The sequence below is a fragment of the Agelaius tricolor genome, unplaced genomic scaffold, assembly GCF_023055355.1.
Source record: "Agelaius tricolor isolate 1412-34295 unplaced genomic scaffold, bAgeTri1.0.p SCAF_15, whole genome shotgun sequence".
Taxonomy (NCBI): Eukaryota; Metazoa; Chordata; class Aves; order Passeriformes; family Icteridae; genus Agelaius; species Agelaius tricolor.
The window spans coordinates 17,296,849-17,309,525 of NW_027269275.1; the positions used below are offsets into that span (position 1 = coordinate 17,296,849).

The 12,677-nt window shown below is 42.0% G+C and overlaps 1 protein-coding gene across 1 annotated transcript in view; it reads left to right on the forward strand.

Moving 5' to 3' along the window:
* Nucleotides 1-12,677, forward strand: part of CMIP (c-Maf inducing protein) — a 131,105-nt gene that overhangs the window by 75,642 nt on the left and 42,786 nt on the right. Inside the window, exon 3 of the mRNA XM_071440747.1 lies at nt 2,212-2,262. Coding sequence (XP_071296848.1) covers nt 2,212-2,262 — 51 coding nt within the window. The remainder of the gene's footprint in view (nt 1-2,211; nt 2,263-12,677) is intronic.

Sequence of the window (12,677 nt, forward strand, 5' to 3'; positions counted from 1 at the left end):
GTTTTGGTTTTGTGTCTTGCAGCATTCTTAATTTCTTTTCTCCCCCTGTGTTTGGAGTCCACTTGTGCCTCCTGCTCTGCAGGATGCTGTTGTCCTCACTTATTGTTAGGGCTCCAGTCACTTCCAGAATCTACACAAAATATTCTCTAATTATTTGCAGTGGTCTTACATTCTGTACTACCGACATCATTAAAGTAGGAGAATAATTAACAAATCTTAATTTAGGGCTTCAGCATTTGTTCTTACTTTCAGACCAGGGACTAAATCAGGTTGACATGTTGCCTCTTTGAGTGTAGTACTTCCTTCCCCTAGAATAGTTTTGATTATATTGATTTAAATAACAGTATCTTAGTTTTTATAGTCCCTATAAACTCAATCTTATTGGTACAATTGCTAAATATACATGAAGCCTACAAAACCCTTCAGTTTTACTTATTCTTTAGAGGGCTTTGATGCTAGAATTTGGAAAGGAGATTTTTGTTCTCCTGCATGAACCAGCTGTCTCCTTGAAAAAAGGTTCAGTTTGAAATTCAGTTTTTCAGATAAGTCTGTGGAAGTTTTAGAGCATTCTCTCTGGGCACAGATAAGAAATATCTAAGTATATTTCCTTCATGTCTTTTTAATTATGTTAAAAAAATTCTTATGCTTTTTGGTGGCAAATTGTTTTTGACCATTTCATTGTATTAAAATATAGTATAAAGTTTATTGAAATGAAATTTAATTCCATAACATACAGGTAAAAAGTCTGTCTTGTGTTATAATGCCCACATATACATAAAATACAGTGTAAATAACAGAAAATCATCAAATATTGTCTGACTGAAATATCCTGAAGATCTGCACCCCAAATGTTTTTACAGTTTTTCATTGCAGGCAAAAAGAAGAAAATAGAAAAGGAAGTTTGTTAATTGCATTTGTAGCAATTTCATATTCTGATATGTCAGCATTCTTCTTGAAATTGAAGGTTTTTGATAAATTCTGTGGTCAGCCAAGATTATTTATAATATATTTATTCCTGCTTTATTGCCTCGACATCTACTGGAGGAGCAATTGATTCTCATTAAGATATAAATAATATGTAATGCATATATAAAAGGATATTACTCCATTTAATTCAGAGTAATCAGTCCAAATTTGTGTCACTGAAGCATCATTAGCTGACCTTGAGATTAAACACATTTTTTGGTAACCATACAACATTTTTACTTCTGGTATTCCTGCCATTATCAGTGAACTGAATAAGTGTTGGGAGATTAAATACATTCTGTAGTGTGGATTTTGAATACTTACCTGAAAAGGTGTTGGGGAGTGAAACTTGATAAGTGATGCTCTAATTTGCAAGAAGTATGTGCTTTTTGACTGGCAAAGAACTTCACCATTTTTTTTTTTTTTTTTTTTAACATGGATTTACAGGCTAACCTGTAATTTTCAGTGTTTTTGTAAAACATTTTGAAACCTGGGTAAAAATTGCCCGTAGGCAGCATTAAGGGGGAACTGGAAAAGCCAAAGGGCATCTCTGCCCACTCAAATATTTCAGACTTATGTCACCTTGTTGAGGCATGCATATTTACGTCACTCTACATGCCTTTATATTTTTTGATACCAAGCCTTTTGACCTTTGGGAGTGTTGAACTGTTCCTCCATTGGCTATGACCTGCCTTCACACTGGGAATTTCTGGCAGCTGTGCTGAATATGGCCAAAAATGGGTGATGGCTGGGAGTGATGATTGCAACATTTCTGCTGTTGCTGCAAACAGTCTGTGCATGTATCTGCACGCCTGTGTGTGCTGGGCCTTTCACTGTTTTAATATCACTGAAAGAGCTAAGACATTATTTGAATTGCTTTGGGGCCACTGAGGACAAGAGCAGGGACAAGAAAAGAAATGGAAAAAACCCACCCCTCATGTTAAAATGTCAGCCCATCTTCCCACTCTCCTTTCAGTGATTAATGACAGAGGCAAAGGCCCCCTGACATTAAAGATCTGACCCACACCTGATTGAATTCACAGAGGATTTTTCAGTCTTTGAGCTGGACAGCATTTCATAGGGGTTTAATATTTTGTAAGGTTTTGGTTCAGTATTTTATAATGCAGCAAGGTCTTTGTATCACTGCTTTCTGTGAAAACAAACTGGTTATAACATAAAGTACCTGAGTGACCTGAAGCACTGGTAGAAACTAATGATGCTGTCTGTAACTTTTCTTTATTGCAGGCTGCAAACAGTTACCTGAGGGATCAGTGGTTCCATTCTTTGCAGTGGAAGGTAAGTTCTGTACTTCATCATCTTCCTTCTCCAAGAGTACTTTTTAGAATTCCCTGTTTGTTCAGTATCAAGGCCCTGAATGGATAAAGTCTTTTCTTGCAGAAACCCTACATCAGAACATGTCTGCAGTTTTAATATGTCTGTGTCACTAATGAAGTGGACAAATTAACTTGTTACACAGCCCAACCTTTTCAACATGTGACTGGCTTCAGAAAGTAGATGGGCAGTTAATTCACATTTCAACAGAACAGAGATGGGATGGTTTTAGTTTTGTGCTGTGAAGTGTAATATGCTATAGAGACTACGCCTCATTGTATCCTCTGGACTCTTGGGATATTTTGAGGTTTTTTGTTTGGTTGTTTTTGATTTTTCTGAGAAGCTAGGGAGAAAAAGTGTTTTTAGAGTTGTTTATTGTATGTGTAACATCAATCAGTGATGCATCAGTCTGTGTTTATACTTCAGGATGATTTGGAATTAAAGGCAGTTTCCATTTCAGAGACCTCCAGCCCTTTCTTATTTTTCAGTGGAAACAATGGACTGGTTGCCCTGAGCAGGGAAAGTGGATCACAGTGACAGCATTGTCTCCAAAGCAGCACATTCCTCATTGAAAACCATAGCTGCTGACCTTTGGATGGAATCTGTATGGATCTTTGATGCAGTTAGAAATGAGTTTTGGCCAGATGCTGGGTATGGTTGTCCTCCCCTGCCTTGCAGTGGGAAACTCAAGCAGCATTTTCAGCTCAGGACTTGTCTTCAGCAGGGTTTCAGTGGAGTCAGCCAAGTTGCCTGTGCAGCTTATCAAGATTTCAGCCTGCTGACAGCAACCATATGGAAAAATATACGGAAGTCCCTCCCACCAAACTGGTTTTGTTGTAGGTGTATTTGATAGTTGCAAAATAGTTGTGTGGCAAAACTACAGTGTTGGTGTGCTTTGTGTGGCCATCAGTGTCTGGCAGAATCGTGTTCTGAGCAGTTCCAGGCTCTTATCAGCAAAAGCCAAGTGTTGAGATCTCCTTTCCCAGACCACTGGCAAAGTCTCCAGCCTGTCACCCTGATTGCCCAAACGAGAGTGGGACAGCAGTGCTGATAGCAGAAGGCTGGGCTGTGCTGTAGCACTTTATTTTGGCCTCTTGACAGTATCATTAACACAATACCCAGCCAGCCTTGATTTCTTTGCAACTCCTGAGGATAACAAAGCACTTAAAGCATGCAGAGGCATTATCTCCATGTGGCCATTATTTTCTCTCCTGCTTTGGCAGGCAGGGATGATCAGAGAAACCATGGATAGAAATGATGATGGAATTTCTTTTTCCCCTCACCGCCCAGCCCAGAATGAGTTGTGGTACCAAAGTGCTGGTGGCTCATGCCCACTTTGTTCCTGTAGTGAGGGGAGAATTTGGGTTGGAGGTGCAAGTCTGGAAAACATCAAATAAGATGTGGTAAAGATGCAACGTGGTCCTACCATTCAACCCATCAAATAAATTCTTAAAAAAACCCCAAAAAACCAAAAAGGAAAAGAAAGAAAGCAAGCCAGGCTAGACAGAGTGACCTGGCTTGCTTACATGCCTTTCAGTCATGGAGAAGGAGCTTTGCTCTGTGGGAGTTGTTTTTAAAGGAGCATTTCTTAAACTTTCCAGTGCTTCTGACCCAAGGCACTCATTTTGGGAAACTCTGAGTAATTTAACTTGGTGCAAAGTAGAATTTATTTTTGCTTCCCTGTTTCCCTCCCCACCCCCATTAAATTTGTTTCTGAAAAACAAGTGAAACATTATCTTGATTTGAAAGCCCTTTCCTTTACCAAGAATAGCAAATAGTGTTTTCCCATAAGAACAGTGACAGGGTTTAGTCACTGCCCAGGTACTTGGCACTAAGAAATTCCTCTTTGCTAAAATGGAGGTAATTTAGGTTTTGTTTTTTTGTTGCTTAATAGTTCAGAGGAAGAGCACCTGGTAGCTTTCTGCTCTTTGGCAGGCTTAAGTGAGTTCCCAATGGGCTGGAGAGCCAGGACAAGCTGTCAGTGTAGGAGGGGAGTGAGGGAGTGCAGTTGTGTGTCTGCCTTAGTGAAGTTTATCACTTTACTGGCACTGGAGCCTATGACTTTAAAAGCCAGTTGCCAAGGTTCATCTCACTCCATAATTTGTATGGTTTGATGATCAAGCAGGTAGTGAGGGAACCCACAAAAAACAGGAAACCTATTCTTCTGCAGTGGGGCATTTACACAAAGCACCAGGTGGCAGAGAGATCACCACAGCTGTATTATAATTGGGTGGTTGTGCTGATGAATGATATATTTGTCCAGTGGTCTTACAAATAATAGGTCAAAACATTTCTGTGGTATGTAGAACACAGATGCAAACTGGTGCAGATAGCTGTAACAGTTGTTCAGGGGAAAACATTCAGCAGAGATGATCTTGCTATTGTTTGTGCTTGTGTGGTGGGAGCATTTAGGGAGCCCAGCTGAGTCCCAGTGTACTTGGCACTAGATTTAAGTTTAATTTTCTCCTGCCCTGCCCAAACAAGGCTGGAGGAATCCGCTGTACAAACAGCAAACTGATATTCTGAGAATTTCCAGCAGTGGGGATTGCCCTCTCTTAAATTACAGTTATGGGAGCAGATTCATATTCTGTCAGTGTCCTTTTGACTCTTTTTCCTCTGCTTGAAGCCTTGGGAATCAGATGCTGCATGTACCCTGAGCTACATGGGAAATGGGTAGGAACAGTAATAGCTGTGTCTCAAATATTTGGTGAAGCTCTTTAGGTTCAGGCACACATTTTGGTTTTGTAAGAAGGTGCTAAGGTCTGTGAGAGAGCTTTGATGTGGTGCAGTTTTAAAGTTTAACATGCTGTGGGAATTCAATTTGCCAACCGGCACCCTGGAAATTATTTTTGTTCTAGAGACAAACACGGAAATAAAAATCAAGAATAATTTCTTCCTGCGACCCAGAGAATAATAAAAGAGATGGTACAGATTAACAGAAATAAAAGAGAACCAAACATGTAATTATCCATGCTTTAGATCCAGCTTCAAGGGGTTTTATGTGTCATCCAGCTAACTAGCTGTCAAGATGCTTACAGAGCTTTTTAGTTGTGTCTTTTTCCTTGAATATTGAAGTCAGCAGGGTGTAGGGACAGCACAAGTGTTCCTTATGTGGTCATCTTCTCTTTGGGTTTTCCATTTCAAACCCTCCCACTAAGGGTTACTCATAATTCCTCGTTTAATCTGGATATCAGTGAGTATCACAACTCCTAAAGGATTATTGGCCACCTCAGCCTATTTTTAGAAATCCTGATTTCTTTCAGCTTGTAGCTAAGCCAAACCATCTTTGTCCAGAGAATAAACAGAACGTGTTAACAACTCTCCAGGTCCTCAAACATAAATCATTAATCCATTGTGTAAGGAAAGTTCCTCTCAACCAAGGAGGTTGGATTGAAACCTTGATACATAATCTTGGGTATGTGGAAGCTGATAAGTCATAACAGCATATCAATAAAGATAACAGCACTTTCTGTGGGTATACAAAAGAGAATAACACATTGCTGGATCCAGGGCAGATACAATGGCAACCAACCACTTCTGCAGGGGATGGATACAGCTAAACTTGGCTTTGAGAGATACTGGGACTAGTAATTTTGGGGACACAAATAAGCAAATACATACTCTTGGTATTTTGGCAGCCAGCATCCATCTACTTTGTTGCTTGTTTATGTGTGGCTCTCTTTGGGATAAATGCACTTTGTGTGCATTTGTAGTGCTGAGCACTGAGAGGTCCCATCCTCTGTAGAAAACCTGTAGCCCCATTACACCCAATGCTAAAAGTGTTAATCATTAAAAGGTACACTTGACTAATTTAGTATCACGTTGCATTTCAGTTAGAAAGACATCAGTGAGGTTTTTTTCTGCAGGAGTACAGGTATAGATTTACATTTTTAGTGGGAATTCACCTAAGTTCATGCAGGGCATGTTGCATTTTTTATTGTGCTTGATAGTAAGCCCTGAACACTGCCCTCATTGTGGGGTGAGTTGCTCGTGTTTTCTGGTCAGCTGGGTGATGCAGCAGTCAAACATGTCAGTTGACAGCCTTTGGGGGAATGTCCTGAACTGACACAACACACAAAGAACAGAGCCAGGTCTGCAGGAAGGCATGAAGCATGACTCAAACTGAGCTTTGTGTGCTTCTGACCTGGATGTTACAAAAAGGCTTGCCTGTACCTTGTCTTTCCCACTGATGCTTTTAAGCAGTGCCCATGTGCCCCCTAATGAGTACTGCTGCTTGGTCAGGGAGTTTACACATCTCTTAGCAGGGGCAGTGCAAATGTGTTAATTGTAGGATTGTTTAGGTTGGAAGGGACCCTTGAACATCATCTGGTCCTCTCTCCACCCATGCCACGCTTGTCCTCATGCAGTGCAGGGTTTATTTGAGGTGCTAGGAGGCTGCTGAGAGCCTGTGAGCCCCAACCCAGGCACATGAACCCAGCAGTGCTGGGCTGAGGAGGGCAGCCCCTGCCCACCCTGCTCATGCAGCCCAGCATGCGTGCACACCCCTGACCTGCAGTCACATTACCTTTTGTTTTAAAAGTCATTTTCAACCCAGACTCCATGTTTTGAATCCCACGAATTAGGAAACTGGAACAATGTTGTCATTTGGGATTTGCAAACATTTTGCATTGAATGCTAAAACGAGCCATGTTGGCCTTCGTTCAAAAACTTTAATTTTGGATTAATACTTCCCTGGTTCTCATAGGGATTGTTCTATCTCTGTCTTCAGGAAACAGATACTTCCATGCACAGGCAGCCCTTTAAATTGCAAAGGGATTGACTGTCAAATAAAGTCATACTTAACCTGAATGATTATATGCTCTCTGGTCTTTACTGTGACCAGGTTATGAATTTCTTGTAATTAGTATTTTTTTATGCAATAGCCATGGGTGAGTATCAGTTTTTGTATCAAATGGTGAATGTTCAGAGTGAGTTACTCTTCTCTGAAATTTAAAACTGCAAAATAATAAGTTAAGAGCAACTGTTCTTGAAAGTGTGGTAAAGCCTTGCTTGTGTAAAGCACCTTTACGGCTTTGTCACCATGGTAATGATTAAAAATAGTGCTGATACAGGAGTGGGGGTTATATAGAATTTAAATGATGGCATTAAAGAAATTTACAGCCTTAAATCTCAGTAAATCTTGCCTTAAAACTGTGAGATCTGGGAAAAAAAATCACATTGGATATAGTTAAAAGGGCCAGTGTGTTTAGTGACCTAATTTATGATCTGAGAGAGGAAGATTTGGTACCCTGTGACAATTCCATAGCCCTGTGCTCTACTGCATAGTGAAAATTCTATTTGAAGAGCTCAGCAGTTCTTTGGAGTGGTAGTTCTGGGCTTCAGGCCTCTCCATGGTGGTTACTCAGCACACAAAACCATAACTCTCTTGGCTGTTTCTTTGCTTTCTTCAACTGAAACATTGAGGTATTTTCATAGAACAGAGAAGATTACATTTTCTTTTACTTTGAGGTAAAACAATAAATAATTATGATACAATTAGGCTAACAATGGCTTTTTTATTCCTTTTTCCTTTTGTGTCTATGTGCAAGCCAATAATAGAATGATGGGAAGCAAAGATGTGGAATTAGGTTTTGCCTTTCACAGCCCCAGGGTTTTGGGAGCATTGTGGGCTTTGATGACACACTGGTTTTGGACAAGCAGGTTTATTGCTTGGACAGATAAAAGGCAGCCCACAAGTTTTTGGCTGATAGTTGTTCTCTTCCTCTGAAATGCTTGGGTACCAGTTATGGGAGACCATGAACAGTTATTTAAGATATCCTACCTTTCCTCTGCATCATGGTGCTGTTCCAGGCCACACTTTGTAGGGAACAGATGTGGGGTCCAGTGGTGTGTAAATGGATCTTTGTTGTCAAGAAGTGAGACTGGTACCAGTCTGAGCTTTCTGGTGAGCATAGTGAGACCATTTTTCAGTTTTTGATGACTCTTCTCATGGTGAAGTTGATGTTTGCTGTCATGGTTTGTTCTTCTTTTCTGTATGAAAGGTAACATGAAATGCAGCTGTGTGTACCTGCTGTTCATCTGGTGATTGAAAAGACCACCCTGTTTCTTATCTGAACAACCTCATTGCAAATTCAGGAACAACATAATGGAAATCTTGTCGTACTTAACAGCCTTTTATTTCCATAACATTTGTTTTTTGTAGTTAAGCTGGGAGGATGTCTTTTTGTCTTTTTTTTTTTTTTTGCTTTCTTTTTGGCTTGAGATATCTTCATGAGCACATGAAGTCTGTTGCCTCTCTCATTTTCCAGCACAAGTTTGACAGTCTCAGGCCATCTGTTATCAGAAGTCACTTGAAAATTCTTGGCCTTGTTTTCTGTTTCTGGGATCTCATTTTGCTAGAGGTAGCTGTGCTGCCATAGCAGAAAGGCACAGATCTCACTTGGGAGGTAGAAATGAATAGATGAAAAACAGACAAGATGTTGACAGAAAGTTTTTTCTTCTATTCATTTTATGAAATGCTGGTAATGTTTTAAGAACTGGAACAGGTGGAGTGGCTAGATTTTATTTTTTTTTAAGCTTTCACTGCCTTTGCACTGGGAAAATACCTCACTCTTTCTGGGGGGGCCACTGGAGCAGGTTCCTCCCAGAAGGAACATCTGCAGCAGTGGCAGCTGAGCACGGGCTGTACTCTGTGTTGGCCTCACATGAATCACTCCAGATCTGGGAGCTGCATGTCCAATGTCAGCACAGCACTTTGTCCAGCCCAAGGAGGCTCTCAGCAGCATGCTGGGATGCCAGCCTGGGGCTGGGCTGCTGCTCTGAGCTGCCCTGCCATCACCCAGCCACAGGCACACGAGATTTGTGCACTCCTAGCTGCCCCCTTTATTGCCAAAATGGCCTTTTTTAAGGAGGCAGAAGTCAAGCCAATTCATGGCCTGGTGGTGAAATTTGAGTAGAAACTAGATAGTTATTTTCTATCTTGCTTTAGCTAAGTCAGGACCAGCTCTAAATTTTCCCCTCTAGACTTGGATGCTATCCTATTCAAACTAATATTAGGTCTGAAGATAGAGGGGTGTCAAAAACAGCTGAATAAACAGGTCAGCTTCTTGTTGTGTGCTTAGGTCTCAGTTCTGAAGAGGAGCACATACAATTGCTGGAATATGTTGTTTCTCAGGAATGCTGAGCTGCTGGCCAAGAGGGAGCCTCGGGTTTTTTGCTGGTGAATTGCTCCTCTGCATTATTCCAGGGCTGACCTTATGACTAATTCTTTGCAATTCAGGATTTTGAGGTCATGGTGACCAAGAATTTCACCAAATTACACCTTCTTATCTATAGCTGTCATAACATAGAGCTGCACCAAAATTATTCTCTTGTTCAGGTTTCTGGCTGCAGAAAAATCTGGTTTTAGGAGGTCTCTTGTGGAGACAGGACAAGACTGGTAGGCTTTCCCAGGAGTGTAATTATCCTCCTTGCATGATGCATTGGGTGTGAAAACCTAACTCTGGGAGATGACACAAGCTAAGTGCCTTGTTAAGCTGCTGCCTTGGGGCCCAGTTCTGCATTCTGGCTCTTATGAGAACTCTTGGTGTCACAAGACCTCCGTGACCCTGAAGGGGCAAAGGGGATCTAGGTGTTGTTTTAAATTTCTCTTTCATTTCTTGAACAGTTTTGTCCTTACATTATAGTATACATAATGTATTAGGGGATTATAAAACTGCTGCTAATACCCAAAGAAAACTGTAAAGCAGTATATTGCAAGTGTCACAGCCTGCCCTAGCTCTTGCTGTAAGCCTCATGTTCATCTTTTCTGTCACAGCTCCTTGTCTTTTTCTCCTAGAACACTGATGGTTTTAAAATTAAAAAAAAAGTATCCGAAAGCCAGTATATCCTTCATTCGCCTCTTTCAGAATTCAGAAGCCATTGCATGGCAGATTTTCCCCATCTCCTGGTTTCTGGTGCTCTTTGCTGTCTTATTTAAGATGGGAATACTGGATCAGGCTGTGTGAGCAGAGGGGAGATCCATCAAGGACAGCAGGGGTGTTGGGAGTGATTCTGAGCATGAGGTGGGCAGTGGTTCTGGGAGCACCCCAGTGATCTCTGCTTCTCAGCAAGGATGTGAGTCTTGGGATCAGAAAGCTGGAAACTGTGAGTCTTCATTCAGTCTTGCACATCACACAGCACTTGTGCCAAGGAGAAGGAAAACAAGGAAATTGCAGAGATCCAGGGGCATTTTGGTAGGCTGAAGAGTTGCAGGAGGTTTGGGGGTTTGTGCTGATGTGGCACAATAAAATGCAATATGAAAACAGGGAACAAAGTGATGGGAATGTTTCAGATGCAAATGCTGCTCTGAAATTGGGCATCTCCCTGTGAGAAACTGGAAAATACAGTGCTCCAAAGCCCATAAATACATACCCTGCTTTTCTGAAGTCCCTTTTAAGATGCTTGCAAACATCTCATCAGCATCCAGTCCCTGCTCTCCCTAAGGCTCTGCAGCAGCTCTCTGACACAAACATGTTCCTCGAGCCGTGCACATCTCTCTTGCTGACGACATTGATGATGCAGGTGCACAAGAGAGAAGCCCATTTCAAAGCCATGTATGGTGTTGAGGAGCTAGAAAATCAGCAAAATAATACATTTGCCAAGGAGGGGAAAGTGAAACAGGTGGGTAAACGTCCATTTGGAAGGTTTTGCTGACTGGTGAGAGGGGAGGAGAGCAGAAAAAGCTGAGGGTGTCCACTGCCAGCAGTAGAGAGTAATAAGGAAAAGGGATGACGTGGCTTTTTAATACATTTTGCATATCCGGGAAGAAATAATTGCTTTGTGTACTCCTTGGTGCTACCTCAGCTTACTGGAATTTCCCAGAAAATGAAAGGGGGATAGATTATCTTCCTGAGGTTATCTTTTGTTAGCAGTTACTACAATGTGTAGCGATAGTAGCTGCTTACTCCCAGTTGGAGGTGGTTTCTCAGGTGGCGAGTCCTTCCCATCAGGGTTCTCACATGCCTGAAATTTCTGGCCTGTGCTGTGCAGCCTTGCAGGTGAGGCCACCACGTCCTGTGTTCCAGTGGGTCAGCAGCTCTCTCATGCCTGAGTGGGATCTGAAGGGTGCAGTGCCAGAGCAGGGGGGCTCTGCACAGCAGGTATGCCTGGCTCTGCTCCACGGTGGCCTTGTGCACAGCTTTGTGCTTTGCCAGACCTGGTCAAAGTGCAGTGATGATAAGATTGTGCCTGCTCTTTTTTTTTTTTTTTTTTCCTACCCAGTATCTTTTCTCTGCAGTGGCCAAGTCATTTATTCCCACCATAGGCTGAGAGCTGGTGGATGCCAAGGCTCCACAGACACAGCCATCATGTGTAGAACGTAAAGGGCACGAAGATAAAAGGAATTAGGAACCTGGATCAGGATGTCAGAGGCATTTTATAATGTAGTCAGTAACTGTAGGTCTCTGCACAGAAAAGCACACAGCAAGGACCACACCTAGATGGCACTTACTGTCACAGTGCCTTGTGGCACCTGTGCTCTGTTTGCTGCATGTCAAAATCCACAGTCACACCATGTCTGCTGTGCTTTAGTTATTTAATACGACTTTTTTGCCTCTGTGCACTCAGTGCAGTTAGTCCACTGAAGGTTTCAGAAAGTGGGGAGTGTGTATGATACACATATTCCTGCTTTTTTCTAGTAGTCTGCTTTTTTTTTTTTTAATTTTTTTGAATTGGACATTATTTTTCTGACTCTGGGTCATGCTGCAGATACAGGAGCAGGTCAGACTCACACCCCTGGATCTCAGAACACTGAGATCCTGATGTACTGACAGTGGCCATGTGGGGCATTTGCTGCTCTGGAGAAAAGGGCCAGAGCTGCTGCAGGGAGCAGTGAGGTCCTGCAAGAGGAGGAGGCAGCTGTGTCTGAACATGTTTGAAACCTTCCCTCTGCTAATGAGTCAGAGGCTGTTCAAATCCTGTAGCTTGAGCAGGGTGTCTGGCTCCTGCCCTGTTGAGTGAGGCCAGCAAACTCTCGGTGAAAATTTTTCTCACTGCAGGAGATATTCAAGTAACTCAGGAGGGTTTGTAAACTTCCTCCTCACCAGCCTGCAGTTAGGGCAAACCTTTCCTGTATGTCTGGGACAACTGTGTTGATAAACTGTTTGGAAGTTTGTTCTCCTGCCCAAGATAAGGAAGAAAAAATGTTGTGTGACTTCTGCATAGTAAAAAAAAAAAACCAAACTAAAACACCCAAATGCTCATGGACAAGATATTTTAGAATATTTCTTCATTTGGGGAGATGTCACATGGAATTTTCAACCCAAGATACCAATGCTTTTTGCAAGCAGGGAGTGGCTTGTGCTTCTGCTGGAGTATCTGCAGTCATAGTGAAATTCCGCATAGCCAAAGCAACATCAAAAACAAACCCCAGCTTGGCT